This window comes from Nycticebus coucang, chromosome 2 (genome assembly GCF_027406575.1).
Source record: "Nycticebus coucang isolate mNycCou1 chromosome 2, mNycCou1.pri, whole genome shotgun sequence".
Classification (NCBI taxonomy): Eukaryota; Metazoa; Chordata; class Mammalia; order Primates; family Lorisidae; genus Nycticebus; species Nycticebus coucang.
The window spans coordinates 12,391,755-12,410,119 of NC_069781.1; the positions used below are offsets into that span (position 1 = coordinate 12,391,755).

Sequence of the window (18,365 nt, forward strand, 5' to 3'; positions counted from 1 at the left end):
AAGGAAATCAGGGTCTTCAAATAAATAAGGGCCCACAAGATTTGCTGGTGGATATGTGGCATATAAGAACAACAAGGGTGTCACAAATGGCTTCCAGTTCAAAAAAGATGTACACGGTCCTTAACTCTGATAGGAGTATACACATTTGAGAACTATGACAGCATAGCCCCTATGCACCATTAGACGTTCATTGAAGAGTGACTGCCAAGATTGCCCTCTATTTACTCTTTTTCCCATATCCCCTCATTCCCTGGAAGCCTGCCTTGCTGTGTCTGAGGCAAGGCTCACTAATTAATTCACCCAACAAGCATTCACGTGATAGAGACCAGAAAAACCAAATCAGGTGTCAGCCATGGTTCTCTTCTCAGGTAACATCCAGATTGGCTATGGAAATAGCTGCACACCTCTTTTTCCGGCTGGAAACATGGCGGCTGTTGAAGAGAAGAAAAAGAAGGTTCCTGCTGTGCCAGAAACCCTTAAGAAAAAGCGAAAGAATTTCGCAGAGCTGAAGATCAAGCGTCTGAGAAAGAAGTGTGCCCAAAAGATGCTTCGAAAGGCAAGGAGGAAGCTTATCTATGAAAAAGCTAAGCATTATCATAAAGAATATAGGCAGATGTACAGAACTGAGATGAGGATGGCAAGAAAAGCTGGCAACTTCTATGTACCTGCAGAACCAAAATTGGCATTTGTCATCAGGATCAGAGGTATCAATGGTGTGAGCCCAAAGGTCCGAAAAGTGTTGCAGCTTCTTCGCCTTCGCCAGATCTTCAATGGAACTTTTGTTAAGCTCAACAAGGCTTCCATTAACATGCTGAGGATTGTAGAAACGTATATTGCATGGTGGTACCCAAATCTGAAGTCAGTAAATGAGCTAATCTACAAGCGTGGGTATGGCAAAATCAATAAGAAACGAATTGCGTTGACTGATAACAGTTTGATTGCACGATCTCTTGGTAAATATGGCATCATCTGCATGGAGGATCTGATTCATGAGATCTATACTGTTGGAAAACGCTTCAAAGAAGCAAATAACTTCTTGTGGCCCTTTAAGTTATCATCTCCACGGGGAGGGATGAAGAAAAAAACAACCCACTTTGTAGAAGGTGGAGATGCTGGTAATAGGGAAGATCAAATCAATAGGCTTATTAGAAGAATGAACTAAGGTATCTGCCCTGATTGTTTTTGTAATCTGGTCAGTTAATAAACAGTGACTGCTTTCAAATTGAAAAAAAAAAAAAAGAAATAGCTGCACAAACATCATTTAACTCAGTATGTTTGGGGCTAAAGAGAGGATTGTACAGAAGGCTTGGGATATGAGGCAAAGTTGCTACCCATAAGGGGATGGGAGAAGGTTCCCTGGAAGAGGTGACACCTAACAGCAACAAGAGGACAACCTGAATTTAACCAGATCTCAAAGGGGTTGTATGTCTTTGTTAATGGCAATGGAGTGACACTGGAGTGCCAATTAATACATGCTTATTGGAGAAACAATGGAACTGCCCATTCAGAAAGACTTCCCTGCTCGTGAATTCCCATTTAACTTTCAGGGACTCAAATGTCCATTCCACCAGGAACCAAATATTTGACTAATTATTATATATGCATCAGGTCTTATGCTAAGAGTGCTACAAGTATCTTCTCTAAATCTCCTAAATGCTGCTCATAAATTTAATAGGTGAGGGCGGCGCCTGCGGCTCAGTCGGTAAGGCGCCGGCCCCATATACCGAGGGTGGCAGGTTCAAACCTGGCCCCGGCTGAACTGCAACCAAAAAATAGCTGGGTGTTGTGGCAGGCGCCTGTAGTCCCAGCTACTCGGGAGGCTGAGGCAAGAGAATCACTTAAGCCCAGGAGTTGGAGGTTCCTGTGAGCTGTGTGATGCCATGGCACTCTACCGAGGGCCATAAAGTGAGACTCTGTCTCTACAAAAAAAAAAAAAATAGGTGAGAAAACTGAGACTTGGGAGGGAAAGATATTGCAAAAAATCTCATACTTGGCAATGAGAATTTGAAACTTGGTCTGGCTCGCTTTTTTAAAAGGCCATGGCCTCAATTTATAATTGTCAAGTTGTGGAAGCAACCTAAGTCCACATCAAACCATGAATAGATCAACAAACTGTAGTATATGTATACCATGGAATATTATGCAGCCATTAAAAAAAGATGGAGACTTTACATCTTGTACATTTACCTGGATAGAGTTGAAATACATTCTTCGGGGAGGGGCCTGTGGCTCAGTGGGTAGGGTGCCGCCCCATATACCGAGGGAGGCGAGTTCAAACCCAGCCCCTGCCAAACTGCAACAAAAAAAATAGCTGGGCGTTGTGGCAGGCACCTGTAGTCCCAGCTACTCAGGAGGAGTTGAATCACCTAAGCCCAGGAGTTAGAGGTTGCTGTGAGCTGTGTGATGCCACCACACTCTACCAAGGGCGATAAAGTGAGACTCTGTCTCTACAAAAAAAAAAAAATACATTCTTTGTAAAGTATCCCAAGAATGGAAAGATGAATATCCAATGTACTCCATGCTAATATGAAATCAATATATAAACAATTACATGTTCCCAAGAACAATAAAACACTAATATAGTCCAGTTTGGGGGTAGAGGAAAGGGGGGGTAGGGGAGGACGTATGGCAGAGGGAGGTTAAGACATGAGGCAGGGATCTCACCTAATGTGTACATTGTGAGGGTGTATAACACACCCTCTAGGTGAGGGGCTCTTCTACAAATGGAACTTTGCCCTGGAAGTGAGAACAATGTATCCTAAATATTGTACCCTCATATTAACTTGAATAAAGTTAGAAAAAAATAAATAAAAAGGCCATGGGAGGCCGAGGTGGGTGGATTGCCTGAGCTCACAAGTTTGAGACCAGCCTGAGCCACGGTGAGACCTGGTCTTTAAAAATAGCTTGGGTGTCGTGGCAGGCACCTGTAGTCCCAGCTACTCAGGAAGCTGAGGCAAGAGAATTGCTTGAGCCCAAGAGTTTAAGGCTGCGAGCTATTATGTCAGGGCACTCCACTGAGGGTGACAAAGTGAGTCTCTCAAAAATAAATAAGTAGGGCTGGGCACAGTGGCTCACACCTGTAATCCTAGCACTCTGGGGACCCAGGCAGGTGGACTGCCCCAAGCTCACAAGTTCGAAACCAGCCTGAGAAAGAGCAAGATTCCAGCTCTAAACAATAGCTGAGGGTTGTGGCAGGCGCCTGTGGACCTAGCTACTCGGGAGGCTGAGGCAAGAGAATCGCTTAAGCCTAAGAATTTGAGGTTGCTGTGAGCTATGATATCATTATCACTCTACCGAGGGTGACAAAGTGAGACTGTCTCAAAATAAATAAATAATTAAATAAATAGGCTGGGCGTAGTGGCTAGTGCCTATAATCCTAGCACTCAGGGAGGCCAAGGCAGGTGGATTGCTTGAGCTCAAGAGTTTGAAACCAGGGAGGCTGAGGCAAGAAAATCGCTTAAGCCCAGGAGTTGGAGGTTGCTGTGAGCTGTGTGAGGCCACGGCACTCTACCGAGGGCCATAAAGTGAGACTCTGTCTCTACAAAAAAAAGAGTTTGAAACCAGCCTGAGCAAGAGTGAGATCCTGTCTCTACTAAAAATGAAAAATTGAGGCTCGGCACCCGTAACCTCAGTGAGTAGGGCGCCGGCCACATACTCCAAGGTTGGCAGGTTCGAGCCCGGCCCGGGCCTGCCAAACAATGACAACTACAACCAAAAAATAGCTGAGTGTTGGGGCGGGCGCTTGTAGTCCCAGCTACTTGGGAGGTTGAGGCAAGAGAATTGCTTAAGCCCAAGAGTTTGAGGTTGCTCCTAATTAATGACTGAATCGCTGCTATCTCGGTAAGCTGCCGCCCATACTGTACCTCGGCTTCCCCAAGTGAGCAGCTCAGAGGGTAATTGTTCACCTAGGACAGCCAGGTGGCTGGAAAGACGCGGGTCCCAGCAAGTCAGGGCAGGGCAAAGTGGGACGGGCGGTACCACTGCGCCCCTCCAGGGGCGCCAGGGACTCCCCCGCTGCGGTGGTGTTGGTCGCGCCCGCAGCCACCCGGCAGTAGTTGCATAGGTCAGACACGCCTACTTCCTCTTTCCCTGGGTCTAGGCAGCGGCGTCTGAGGAGGCTTGTTCAGCAATGGTAAGGGCGAGAGAATCGAACGCCATCCGGACGCTGTGGGACGCGGGGACTGGAGTGGGAGGGCGCGGGTTGAGCCCCAGGATCCCACTTGTCCGTCCGGCCTGTGGGGTGCCGCGCAGAATGGCCCAGCGCCATCACGGCCCACCTCCCCTGCTGGGCTTGGGTCAGGAGAGGTGCGCGCGGCCGGGCTGCGTCTTCCCTCTGCTGAGAGAGGGTAGCAGCCCTGCCTTGTAGCCGGCCTGGACGAGGGCGCGCCTGCCGGGGCTAGCCCCGGAGCGGGTGGAGGGGAGCCGGCCCCGCAGACTGTTTGACCCAGACCCTTTCTCGCTCACAGGCCAAGATTAAGGCTCGGGACCTTCGCGGCAAGAAGAAGGAGGAGCTCCTGAAACAGTTGGACGATCTCAAGGTGGAGTTGTCCCAGCTCCGTGTCGCCAAAGTGACAGGAGGCGCGGCGTCCAAACTCTCGAAGATGTAAGTTACGGAGGGCGAGATCTCGGACCTTGGGGGTTGGGAGCACGTGTACATTTTTTTTTTTGAGACAAAGTCGAGCTGTCACCCTGGGTAGAGTGCAGTGGCCTCTTAGCTCATAGCCTCCAACTCTTGGGCTCAAAGGATCCTCTTGCTTCAGTTTTTCTAATTTTAGTAGAGACGGGGGTCTCGCTTTTACTCAGGCTGGTTTCGAACTCGTGAGCTGAAGCTATCCACCCACCTGGGCCTCCCAGGGTGCTAGGATTACAGGTGTGAGCTACCAGCCTGGCCAAGCCTCTTTGTGGATTTTCTATATTGGGTTATGCAGATGCAACATCTGCAACAGCAATCCTTTGGTCACGTGGACAAACCGCTGTGTACTTATTGCCTTTGACCCTGCAGTCCTTCTGCCTGGAGTGCCCTTGCTCAGTTTCTCCATAGAATACCCCCTCCCCCTTAATGCTATCTCCAGAAACCTAACTGGGCCTTTTAGAACTTAGTTGATTTTTTTTCCTTCACCTTCCCTTACTTGAGTTGTAGCATAACTTTTGGTAAGAACCAAGGAGACTCAGGGTAGGAACTTGGATCTGGAGTTAACTCGAGTAGGATTCTACTTCTACAACATCCTAACCTGTTGCCTAGATTGGCTTAGCCTTCATAGGTTTTTTTCTGAGACAGGGTCTCTGCCATCCAGTCTGTGGTGCAGTGGTGTGATCACAGCAACATCAAGCTCCTGACCTCAGCGTCCTGTGTAGCTGGAACTACAGGTGCACACCACCATGTCCAGCTAATTTTAACTTCTTTGTAGAGGGTCTTATTACATTGTCCACAGTAGTCTCAAGAGTCCTGGCCTTAAGTGATCCTCTTGCCTTAGCCTCAGCAGTGGCTAGGGTTTAAGGCATGAGTCAAGGCACTTGGCTTCCCATAGGTTTTTTCCCTCTAATATAAATGTGCCCCCACCCCGCCCCAACCTTCCTTCAGGTGAAGGATGGAAAGCTTGCATGAGTTGGGATGCACAGTTGCATGCTGACTCAAGACCATGGTGTCCGGTCATCCACTGGGTGACCCTGGTCCCCTGACATGGCTCATGTTCGATATGGCTACAAGTTAACCTCTCCCCAGCCTGCTCCTAGCCTCAGTGCTGCCCAGTAGCATTTCTCTTTCCCGAATGTCTCATCTCCCTCCTGAGTGGACTCTCCTGCAATGCCTTAAGTCAGCCTTGATTGCTCAGCTTGTTGCATGATCCTTCATGTCAGCTCATTCACATTGGCATTGGGTCTTCATAGCCTTCAGGATAAATTCTTGGCCTGAGATTGAAGGTCTCTGCCTCAGCTCTCCAACCTGCACGTCCTCATAAAGCTGCCTCTGCTTCTTAACTAAAACCTCCTAGTTTTAAAGCACTAGGCTGCCTGTTCCATTCTTAGGGCTCCAGTTCTGGGCTCCACTACATTCTGTTCTCAGAGCTCACTCCCAGAATGTCTCAATGTGATGGGCTGGTGGGGAATGCTGTGTGTCTAACCCATCTTCACTGACATTTCTGTTTTGTAGCCGAGTCGTCCGTAAATCCATCGCTCGTGTTCTCACCGTCATCAACCAGACTCAGAAAGAAAACCTCAGGAAGTTCTACAAGGTGCGTCTTGACCAGGGGCACGGGAAAGATGTGTTCTTATTGGGGTGCATGGGACTGGCAATGGTTGGGCTCTCCAGTGCTTTCCCAATTCATAGCTGAGCTTGCCCTCTTCCCAGGATTTTGAACTGGCATGTGGCACCATGGATTTTCTCAGGCTACAGATAATCAGTGGTGTGTTGGGAGCCTGGCTAGAGACTAGAGTTTTGAATCCAGCCCTCCCAGCTGAGTGAGCTTGGGCAGTTCATGGGATTAACTGTTTGAAGGTTTTAACTGTGTCTTTTTAGCACTTAGTTTGTGTCAGTCACTGCCAAAAAATCTGATGTTCTTCATTTTTCAAATGAGGACCCAGAGGTTTAGAGGTTGTTTTTTTTCCTAGCATCACCTCCACTCAATGGAGTGATGGACCTTGGTTCCAAATTATGTCTGAGTGAGGGTTGGATTGAGTGCTCCTGGGAGATTTGCACAAGTGTCGGGCTCCCCCTTAGCCTAGAATTTTCACAGCCATTTTCTGGTCTTGTCCTTAAATTAGTGTTATCAGAGTTCAAATTAGCAGGACCAGTTAGGAGACTATGTGAGTGTACGCATACTTCTGTTAATACAAACATTTGGTTTATGTGATTGTGAGGCCTGGCAGGAGCTCGTGACACAGCTGTCCCCAAATGGGATTTCTTCTAGGGGAGGTTCAGTCCTGCTTCAAGGCATTTTTGACTGATTTGACTGAGCCCACACACATTACCTGTGACAATCTCCCTTAACTAAAGCAATTCAATTAAGGGTTTTAATTACGTTTACAAAGTGGCTTTACATCAATACCCAAACTAATGTTTGAATAACTGGAGGATTTGACACATTGAAAACAGCAGTCATGGTGTGGCAGAGCTAGCTGCATCCGGGACACTAGCATGCAAGGCGTGGGGCTGCCCCCCTCCTCCCACTGGAATATGTGCATTTGTGTATGAGAATATTTTTCTGAATGGGTCTGAAGGTTTCATCAGACTCTGAGGGAACCAGCAGAGGTGGTGGCCAGGAAGAATTCCCTTCATGCCCCTCTGATGAATATCCACGCTCTGCACCATGCACCACTCAGTGAAACTTTCTGTGAAGATGGAATTTTCCTCTAGTCACATGTGGCTATTGAGTGCTTAATGTGGCTACAGTGACCAAAGAACTGAATTTTTAACGTAAACAGCTACATGTAGCTAGCGGCTGCTTTATTGGATAGCAGGGCTGGGGTTGGGGGGGAGCAGGTAGCAAATTTGAAAAGGACAGAGGTCCAACCGGTACCACCAATTGTGCATGGACAAAGACTCTCCTGCCTCCCAAGTCCCCTCACCATCTTGGGAAGCATCTTCCTGGGGTTCTCTGCAGGCCTGGTGCAGAGTCTGACCTCAGTTTCCCAGTGCCTCCCTGTGCCTGCTTCATGCTTCTGGTTTCCAAACGGAGCTTCATTTGACATTTGGGGCTATAGAGCATGCTCTGCTTTCTGACTTTCCAGCTTGCGTCTGCTGTGGTTGCCTTTGGAGCTATTGCCATTCTTTAAGAGACAACTTCCTTAATCTCTTTGCTCTGTACTGAAGGGCCACTTGTTACCTGTTCAGTCTTCCCCCATTGGGCTGGATGCCCTTTGAGCTGGGAGTGGATCTTACTCTTTGCTAAGGCAGCACCCAGCACAGGTCCTTGTCCTGAAGAGGGCCCAGGGGATCTTTCTGGTTCAAAGGAGAAAATAGTGAGCTACTGTGGTCTATAACCCATTGCCGGGGAGGAACAAAGAAATAAACGATAGATCTGTGACAATTCTGGGCTAGAGTGAGGGAAGTGCCCCAAGGCAGGAAAGGGGTAGGGCTTTACCCCTTATGGCAGGTTTAACTCCCATACACACTCTTGTGTGACTTAAAGCCAAGGTAACAGTAACACCCCTCAGAACTTGGTAGGTGCCACAAGCCTCTTACTAGATTGTGATGTGACTTGACCCCATGTCTGGGATTCTTAGTGGAAGGAGCACTGACTTAGTAGTCCAGAGACTTACGTTAAACAGGGACAGCCTTGCACATGGTGGAATTAAATGAGGTGGTAGGCAAGGTGTATGGCCTGCTGACTGCCAGTGTTGTATTGGCAACCCCCTTCTGCATGGCTGGATGTCCTGTAACTCCTTACTGCAAATCAGCTTCCTGTGCCTCAGCTCTGCCCTTCCAGACTTCTCTGGCTACTCTAGTAGCTCCTCACATTCCCCTCTACCGCGTGTGTCCCAGGGCAAGAAGTACAAGCCCCTGGATCTGCGGCCTAAGAAGACACGTGCCATGCGGCGCCGGCTCAACAAGCACGAGGAGAACCTGAAGACCAAGAAGCAGCAGCGCAAGGAACGGCTATACCCTCTGCGGAAGTATGCTGTCAAAGCCTGAGTCTTACAGTGTCAATAAAAACACAAAACTGGCTGATGTTACTTGGTGTGTTTCTATTGAGGGGGGGAGGGAGGGGCTGAGGCTGGGTGGGGCTGATTATGGCTGCTGGGTATTCCAGCAAGCCTCCTGCCCATAGCTGTTAGCTGCTTGGGACCTTGATGCCATGGCCACAGGGACACTGTTACAGTAGCTTCGGGCCTGTGTACCCCAGGCCGGGGATGCAGGAGGTCAGGGCTGTCTGCAGTGGTGGTATATTTGAGAGGCCCTGGATGATTTGTTCCTTCAGGATGCTTGACATCTGCCTTAACGAGCAGCTCCAGACACCAAGAGTCTACCATTTGGGGTGAAGGTACAGGTGTGGGCCACATCCACGACTCCCTGCCAAAAGCACAGAGTGGGGCTCTGATTGTAAGTTTTGCCTTTCCCTGGCATGGCACATGGGGCTTGTACTGATAGAAGGGGTACTATGCCATAACCATACCTTCAAGGTCTCAAGGCACTTTCCTGTGTTGCAGTCCCAGACTCTGACCTGGAAATGGGGAAAGAGGAAGAAAGCAGGAGGCCTCACCAGGCCAGCCTGGCATCCTGGTCTGGGTTTTTTGCCTGAGTATATTTAAAATGCTCCACCTAGGGCGGCGCCTGTGGCTCAGTGAGTAGGGCGCCGACCCCATATGCCGAGGGTGGCGGGTTCAAACTCAGCCCCGGCCAAACTACAACAAAAAAATAGCCAGGTATTGTGGTGGGCGCCTGTAGTCCCAGCTGCTTGGGAGGCTGAGGCAAGAGAATTGCGTAAGCCCAAGAGTTAGAGGTTGCTGTGAGCCGTGTGACGCCACGGCACTGTACCTACAAAAAAAAATAAAATGCTCCACCTGGGGTCTGACAAATTTCAGTGCCCAAGTTCCCCTTTGCCTGAGGCTATTTGGGTTATAGGGCAGCACCCAAGTCCTGCCTTTCCCTCTCCTAGTTAGGGTGGATGGATATGTGGACATTTCTGTAAATACAGGGCTAAGGACCTGAGGGGTGGGCTTACCATGTGGGAATAGCCAGCACTGGCCAGCCGCTTCTCGTCAGGGGAGAAGGCTATGCTCTTCACCCAGGTGATGTGACCCTTGAGTTGGACAAGTGGCCCGCTGGTCGTGGGCTTCCAGATGTGGATGGTCTTGTCCCAGGAGCCAGATGCCTGAACAGCAGACAGCGCTGATCCTCTGGATATGGGGCCTGCAAGCTTTCTGGACCCCCAGATGGCTTGTGACCCTTTCTAAGGGTCTTTCAGCCAGCAAGGGACCAAAATCCAGGGCACCAGCTTACCAGGAGGCCAGATGCAGAGTAGCGCAGGCAGCTGATGTTGCCACTGTGGCCCTTTAGTTCCTGAGGGAAGACTGCTGGGGTACTCGCTCGCAGGTCCCAGAGGCGGATGGTGGAGTCCCAGGAGCCGGTGGCCTGCAGGCAGTGACCACCCTCCCGGTGCTTAGGCTGGACTTAGAGCCCATGCCCTTCCCGCAGCTCAGCTCCAAGGGGTGTGGGGGTGGGGCAGAGGTGAGGCTTACCAAGCAGTTTGCACTGGGTGAGAAGTCGCTGCTCTGGACAGAGTCACGGTGCCCGGCTAAGCGGCGCAGCATCTGGCCAGACTAGAGGAGGGAGCCCTGAGCTTAGGGAGGTAGCAGAGAGCAGCTGCCCAGAGGGGTCAGACCCAGGCCTTCTCGCTGGGCATCTGGGTAGGTATCCTGGGCCTTGACAGAAGGCAAGCAAGGAAGAGCAGCCCAGGAAAGGGGGGGAGGGGGGCATCTCTTGTGCAAACGCCTGAGGTGGCTGGCCATTGCAGCTGTGGAGCACCAGATGCCTGGTGGGGTGGGCATGGGGAACCAGTGGAGGGTTTGAGCCTGGAAGGCAGGACCGTGGGGATGACCCCTCCAGTGTGGGAGGGTGTGAGTCCTCAGATCACAGGTTTGGCTGGGCTCTGGCCACTCCACATACCTGCACCTCCCAGAGCAACACATGCTTGTCCCAGCCACCCGAAGCCAGCTGCTTCGAGTCAGGGCTGAAGCTGACTGTCTCCACACTACGTTGGTGACCTGCAGGGACCAGCCCAGGGTTGGGGAAGAGGAAAAGTGACACAGGATGCAGCAAGGTCTGACAAGGAGTGCAGGCCTACCTGATTGGCTTCTGGTCCCACCAGGCCCACTCACCCTTCAGGACCCGCAGACACTTGGCTCTTGCTACATCCCACAGGCGGACTGTGCGGTCACAGGAGGTGCTGGCAAAGAGATGGCCATCGGGGGAGAAGCGGCAGAACTTCACAGGGCCTGGGGCAGGTGGCCATGGTCAGGAGATAAGGCAGTGCCCTTTACCCCTGGCCCTACAGGCTGCTCCTGCTAATTTCTCCAGGCTCATCGCCTACCTCCCCTCTCTCAAACTCTAGCAATGTGAAAATGCCTGATTTTCCATGCCTTGGCCAGAGCCGGGCTCTCAGCCTGGAACACTCAATCCCAATTTGCCTGTCTGGAAGATTGCCAATACTCAGATCAAATGCACGCACTCCTGACAACCCAGCCTGATCTGTTGCCTCCTTTGAGCTCCCAGCTCCCCTTCCTCCCACTTCCTCTGTTAATAGCATCAATCAGTCTACCCTATAATTGCCAAATATTTCTTTCTTGTCCCCTTAATAATGATTCTAATAGTTACACACACTGGGTCCTCACTCAGGCACTTCACTTGCATTGTCTCATTCATCCTATAGGGTACCAACTATTAACCCCATTCTCTAGCAGAAGTGTCTCAGAGTGGTGGCAGGACTTGACTAAGATCACAGTCAAAAAAGATAGGAGCTGGACACAGTGGCTCCCACCTGTAATCCCAGTGAGGCAGAAGGATCACTTGAGGCCAGGAGTTTAAGGTCAGCCTGAGCAACATAGCAAGACCCCATCCCTAAAAAAAAAAAAAAGTATTTTTAATTTAAAAAGTGGTAGGTAAAAAAAAAAAGTGGTAGGCGGCTGGGTGCAGTCAGGTGGATTGCTTGAGCTCACGGGTTCGAGACCAGCCTAAGCCAGAGCGAGACCCCATCTCTATTAAAAATACAAAAAACTGGGTGGCACCTGTGGCTCAGTGAGTAGGGCGCCACCTCCATATACCAAGGGTGGTGGGTTAGAATCCGGCCCCAGCCAAACTGCAACAACAAAAATACAAAATACAAAAAACTGAGGCAAGTGGATCGCTTGAGCCTAAGAGTTGGAGGTTGCTGTGAGCTATGAGGTTGCTATGGTACTCTACCCAGGCGACAGCTTGAGATTCTGTCTCAGAAAAAAGGGGGGAGGGTAGGTACAAAATGACTGAACCATAAGGATGTTATTCCAAGTGAAATAAGCCAGTCACTAAAAGCAAATGTATGAGTCCACTTAGATGAGGTATTTGGAGAAGTCAAATTCAGAGAGACAGTAGGACAGGGGTTGTCAGAGCTAGGAGGGGGGATGGGGAGCTGTTTAGTGGGGACAGGTTCAGTTTTGCAAGATGACAAGAGTTTGATAATGCGAAGGTATTTACTGAACTGTACACTTAAAAAATGGTTTAAATGGTGACTATTCTGTTTTATCACAATTTAAAAGAAAAAAATAGAATTTAAGTGTGTCAGAGTTGAAGCCCCAGCCCCCCAGGTGCCAGGTCCCATGACCTTGTCCTCCTGCCCTAGACCTGTCCGGCTGCCTTGCACACACACCGGGCCCATCGGGAGTTGAGGTAGGCTCTGCAGGCTGCCGAACCCCACCTGTGTGGCCACGCAGTCTCCACAGCAGCCGCCCGCTCCGGGTTTCCCAGCCATACACACAGCCATCCTCCGAGGCTGTGAGCAGCGTCTGGCTGTCCGGGGAGAACGCGGAGTTGTTGACCTGGAAGCAGAGCACAAAAGTGGACCCGTTCTGAGGCAAGAAACACCTGTCAGCTCATCCCTGACCCCAAGACGCTTGGGCCAGCCCTGAACTCTGCCCTAAGTGCCTGGAGTTAGAGTTTGCACTAAAGGTCTCATTCCACAACCAGTGCCCAGAAGCCAGGACCCACTGAGCCCGCCCTGGAGCCCTGTAAAACCTGAGCCTGAAGCCAGAACCTGGAACTCCAGAGCCAACAGCCCGTTCTACAGCTGGAGCTGAGAAAGGAGAGTGCAAAATCTCTAAGTCCTAAGTTCACTTTAGAGTCAGAGCTCAAAAACACTGGAGTCAGCCGGGAGCTCTGAGCCCTCCGAGTCCAGATACCCGAGCTCTTTTTAGAACCAGAGCTTGGAACCCAGAGCTCATTCTGGACCTAGAACTTACTAGAGTATACTTTGAGCCTCTTTTGGTTAACAAAGTCCATTCTAGACTCAAGGTCTTGAGCTGAAGCCCAGGGAACACTCTGGAACCCCCACTAGACAGAACTAGAAGCCACTCTAGACCCAAAGTCTAGAGTGGGAGTAGAGCCTTCTGGGCCTCACCTCCCCGCGATGCCAGCCGAAAAATTTCACCCTCCCCACGGCCAGGGTCCCTGGGGCCTCGCTGTTCATGGGCGCCCGGCCGCCCAGCTTGCCCCAGCCGCTGGTCCTTCGGGGAGTGTGGGGGGTGGCCCTTAGGACAGAGCCGAGGGAAAAGGGAAACTGTGTACGAGTGGTCTCCATGGTAACTGGGGTGGGGCGCGCAGCTGCGGTGGGGTCCCTGGGAGGGACAGCTAGGACAAGCTCTCTGTTGCGGGAGCCGCAGCAAGGCTGCAGACGGCTAGAAAAAGGGACTTCACGCGAGCCGCTGCCGGTGGTCTTTGGGCAGCTCCGGTGGCGGGGCAAGACGGTGCGCAGGGCGGCCGCTAGGTGGCGCGCCAGGCCCACACGTCGCGCCGGCCCTGAGCCGGTGCCTGCGCCGGGCGTTCTGCAAAGGGTTCAGTGAAACAGGATGACAGCGAGCCTGTGTCCCCCACCTGTACAACGAGGAAGATCAGCCCTACCCCACAGGACTCCAGGGCTGAGCCAAGCACAAGGCCTGCAGGAGTAGATGCCCAGAGAATTACTCAGGACTGGCCAGGCTGAGACTGAGGATGTCCCAGGAGAGGGCTGGGCGACAGGCTGCCCCGTAGCTGGAGTACTGTAGTAAAGTGCAGAGCATTAAAAAGTGGGGTTTTAGTTGTTTTAACATCCCCAGCAGCGCAAAATATGCAGAGGATGGGGGGTGGGGCTGTGGAGGGTGGCCCCAAGAGCTTTCCAGATCTTTATTATCCAATAAAGCTCAACTAGGAACATGGAAAAATGGAAAGAGCATTTTACAGATGAGGAAACTGAGGCTTTGAGAGCTTGGGGTACTTGCCTGAGGTCACTCAGCCAGTAAGAGTGGGACTGGGATTTCATCCCTCTAGATCTGACATAGGGTCTATATTAGGACCACCTGCCATGAATTTCAAGGGTCTCATAGCAGATGTTGAGGCCCTTGACCCTGGTATGTCTGAGAAACCAAGGCCCCAATGGGACGACTTGGCCCAGCACCCGGGCCTCCCTAGCAGATCTGGGAACAGAGCCTGCCCCCACCCCCCGCCCGCCCCCCCACCTGGATTCCAGGCTCCCTGGGGCAGGGGCGGGGCTGCTGGGCTTTGGGAGCTTCAAACTCAAAGGTTCCCAGCGGTGACTCACACCCCTCCCGCCAGAGCCCTTTGCCAGAAACTCTTCTCACGAGATCCACTGTGCTTCTGCTCTATTTTAAGCCCTAGACAGTCAGGCGGGAGAGGGGACGACAATGGTAACTTTGAAGCAGTCCCAGCCCATCCCAGCTCCCAGAGAGCCCAGGTCACTAAGTTGCCTCCTCAGGGACCCATCAACCTATAGGGCTGCCCCCACACCCAGACCAGCTCTGGGACATGTTGCCCGCTCTTGCTCAGGCCCCACCCATGGTCCACAACCTAATTCTGGCCCATTCTCCAGACACCTGGTAGCTTCTTCTCTACCCAAAGGGCCCAGAACCACCTTCCACAGCCCAGCCCATTACTCCTAGAGCCTTCTTGGTAGACTTTGTTCACTAGGCTCCATTACCATTTTGGGGGCAGCTCAAGAGTCTATAGTTAGAACCACTAGCCACAAATGCCAGGGACCCTCAGGCCAGAGTGCCCCACCCACCACCCACCCCCGCCTCATCCTGGCCCTGCCCCACCCCATCTAGCTCCCCTCTGCTCTTCTCTGCATCCTTCTACCTCCACCGCCAACAGCCGATGCTGTTTCCACCAGTGTGGTCTTCCCCATCCTCTCGACTGATGTGGCCTTCGGATCAAGCTGCAATGTCACAACCTTTTCTTGCCCTCCCCATACTCCCAGACTAAGTCTGAACTCGTGCCCCAGGGATGGGGCATTAGAGCCACAGCCCAGTGTTAAACACAGGCTCTACCAACTACCAGCTCTGCAACCTTGGGCAAGCCACCTGGTCACTCAGTATTTTTTTTTTTGGAAGCAGTCTCGGGCGGTGTCAACTCTTGGGCTTAAGTGATTCTCTTCTTCAGCCTCCCAAGTAACTGGGACTATAGGTGCCTGCCACAACACCTGGCTATTTTTTAGTGCAGTTGTCGTTGTTTAGCAGGCCCGGGCCAGGTTCAAACCCACCAGCCCGGGTGCAAGTGGCCGGCACCCTTAACCACTGAGCTATGGTCACCAAGCCAAGGGTTGCCTTCTGAGGAGTTGGTAAGATGATGCCTATCAAGGGCAACTGATTTTCAGTAACTGCTCAGAGAAGGTGGGAAGAGGCTGTGATGTCCACCTTTGTCCCTTTAGCTTAAAACACAGATACAAAGTTCCAAATGCCTTTTGCTGGGCTCACCCATGGGCCCACAGCCCAAAGAGCCTGGTGACCAAAGGCTGTCTGGCTTCATGCCCAGCAGGGCCTGAGAGTATGCCAGTGCTGGGCTTGGGCAGGGGCTGCACCTGCAGGGTGGGGACACATGCATAGGTCATAGTTATGATGGCATAAGTATTTCACTGGCTCAGGCCCTGCCCATGGGATTAGGGAACATATTCTTGTCTCTCCCAGGAAGGTTCTCAGAGGGCATTTTCCACCAATTGACTGCCTTCCTTCTCAGGGAACCTGTCACATTCTCGCCTCCTTTAGTCCAGGGACAGGGGATCTGTCAGGACATTCAGGATGGACACTGTGCTGGTCTTTCTCACTGTTGTTCCATTCCCCTGAAGGTGATTCACAGTACTGGACCATCCTGGCCTGGCCTTAGCTATGCATATTAGCATGAAAACATGTTCAGCAAAAAAGCAACATTGCAGAACCAGCAATGGGCAGGATCCCCTCATACAAAAATCAGGGCATGCAAAAGAGAACCTTCTATTTCTTACACAGATATAAGTATGTACTAAACCTATAAAGAAAAAGGAAGGGGGCCGGGTGTGGTAGCTCACATCTATAATCCTGGCACTCTGGGAGGCCGAGGCGGGAGGATCTTTTTTTTTTTTTTTTGCAGTTTTTGGCCAGTGTTGGGTTTGAACCCACCACCTCTGGTATATGGGGCTGACACCCCACTCCTTGAGCCACAGGCACCTTCCAGAGGATCTCTTGAGTTTAGGAGTTCAAGACTAGCCTGAGAAGGGGTAAGGCCCCATCTCTACTAATAATAGAAAAATTAGCTGGGTGTTGTGGCAGGCACCTGTAGTACCAGCTACTCAGGAGGCTGAGGCAAAAGGATTGCTTTTGAGCCCCAGAGTTTGAGGTTGCAGTGAACTAGGCTGATGCCATGGCACTCTAGCCTGGGCAGCAGAGTGAGTCTCTGTCTCAAAAAAAAAAGAAGCATGAGAAACCCCCAAATCCCCAGAGTGAGAGACTTGACAAGGACAGAACACTTTGGGGCTTTCAAGAGCACCTACTCCTGGTGACATTCCAGCTCTATCCTGGGCAGGGGGCACCCAGGTAGTGTTCGATTAATCTCAGAAAATTGGCCCTATCTGGCCCCTGCCCACGTCTCCTGATTCATCCTGGCGTCCTTGCCCCTGCCCCATTCTTTGTCCCTACCTACCCCTGTTCTCCCCTCGGTCCTGAGCAGTGGAGTTGCTGTGGAGGGGGGCGGTGGTTGTGTAGTCCCAGAGCTGGTCAGCGCTTTCTGACAGGTGCCCTGAAAAGCAGGGAAAGTTACTTTGTGGCAAGAAAGGAAGCAGAGCGGGAAAGTTAGACTGCCCTGCTTCCTGCCACTTCCCAGTTCCCTGCTCCAATCCCTGAGGCTGGCCCTCCTGCCCTCCAGGTCCTAAAACATATCTTTTCCCTTACAGCAAATTCCTCTTTTTGCTGAGTGAGCGCCAGTAGGTTTTAGTCACTTCCCACCTCTTCTCTGGGCCTCCCCTGTAGTATTTGCACACGGGGGTTCCTGGCTCTCCAAAGGTTCTCTGAGCTGTAATCAATGACATCAAGTTTCTGTGGTTTCCCCACAACCTGGGTCACACCCTGGGGCCCAGAACTGGAACATGCGCTCTCTGTCTGGACTGATAGCTGCCAGGTTGAAAGGTACTGTCACCACGCGCCCCCGCCTTCTCTAGATACTTAATCTCCAGTAGTACAGCCTACATTACTAGAGGCATTCGTGTTACCAACAGCTACTTTATTCACTGCTAATGCATGAGATCTTTTTCCCATGAACTACTGGGCAGCCAACTTCCCTCCCCTAGCTGGTACTCACACAATGGATTCTTCGCAAACACACGCAAGACCTTATATTAGGCCCGTTAAATGTCATCTTCTTGGCTCTCATCCAGCCATCTAGTCTTGAAAGCATCATAAGAGTTCCACTTCTATTACACAAAGCATTAATTCTGCCACTGTGACAGCTGCAAATTTTAGAAGCAGGCCTTCTGTGTTCTAAACCCAAATTGGAGAAGTGATGATCAACAGGACAGGGGAAAGGACAGAGCCCTGTGATCCATCACTGGAGACTTTCAGGGTGCACTTTTTTTGCTCCCATTCATACCCATTAGGATCATGGACAATCCATGGAGTGAGGGGAGGACACCTTTAAGGAAGATCTGGTTGGGAGGAAGGAGCCTCAAGTAGGGGTCTCTGCAAACAACGGAAACCATGGATGGCCAAAAGGCACCAAGTGAGAGGAGACTGGGAGATTATAAGTGGTAAGGACAACAATTCTGTCAAACCCGTTGCGGTGGCTCACACCTATATCCTGGACCCTGGGAGGCTGAGGAGGGTGGATCCTTTTAGCTCAGGAGTTTGAAACCAGCCTGAGCAAGAGCAAGACCCTGTCTCTACTAAAAATAGAAAAATTAGCCGGGCATTGTGGTGGGCACCTGTAGCCCCAGCTACTTGGGAGGCTGAGGCAAGAGGATCTCTTGAGCCCAAGAGTTGGAGGTTGCTGTGAGCTATGCCTCCATGGCACTCTACCCAGGACAACAGAGTGAGACTGTCTTAAAAAACAATCAAAATCCTCCACAATTCTGTCAAGCTAGGAAAGGACAGGAGACAGTCCTACCCATCCTAAGAGAAGCCCAGCGTTTCAGACTCCCTGGAGAGCTTGTGATTGGCCAGCTTGGTCAAGTGCCCATCCCCTATGGCTAGCGGAGGGCTCATGTCTTGATTGACCAGGTAAGAAAGAGAATTCTACCTCCACCTCGACTCTGGTCTACTAATCAGCCAGGGATCTCTAGGTCAGTTTAAACCACCTGTGCTCCTGCGGGCTCAGGAAAGAGACAGCTGCCTCCCAATCTGGCTCCACCCACCAGCTGTGACCTCAGGCCAATTACTTAACTCTT

The 18,365-nt window shown here is 51.3% G+C and overlaps 2 protein-coding genes across 2 annotated transcripts; one reads left to right on the forward strand and one right to left on the reverse strand.

The window, feature by feature from the left end:
- The first annotated feature begins 4,030 nt into the window (after positions 1-4,030).
- Positions 4,031-8,665, forward strand: RPL35 (ribosomal protein L35). Its single transcript, XM_053562806.1, has 4 exons — positions 4,031-4,132; positions 4,467-4,603; positions 6,149-6,230; positions 8,480-8,665. The coding sequence occupies exons 1-4, from the start codon at positions 4,130-4,132 to the stop codon at positions 8,627-8,629; spliced, it is 372 nt and encodes a 123-aa protein (XP_053418781.1). The 5' UTR covers positions 4,031-4,129; the 3' UTR covers positions 8,630-8,665.
- A 130-nt stretch (positions 8,666-8,795) lies between these two features.
- On the reverse strand, positions 8,796-13,186 carry WDR38 (WD repeat domain 38). Its single transcript, XM_053562816.1, has 9 exons — positions 13,086-13,186; positions 12,387-12,507; positions 10,816-10,932; positions 10,604-10,701; positions 10,177-10,257; positions 9,938-10,069; positions 9,660-9,809; positions 9,111-9,158; positions 8,796-9,007 (listed from the first exon to the last, which is right to left on the reverse strand). Exons 1-9 carry the CDS (start codon positions 13,152-13,154, stop codon positions 8,933-8,935), a joined length of 891 nt encoding a protein of 296 aa, XP_053418791.1. The 5' UTR covers positions 13,155-13,186; the 3' UTR covers positions 8,796-8,932.
- Between the last annotated feature and the right edge of the window lie 5,179 nt (positions 13,187-18,365).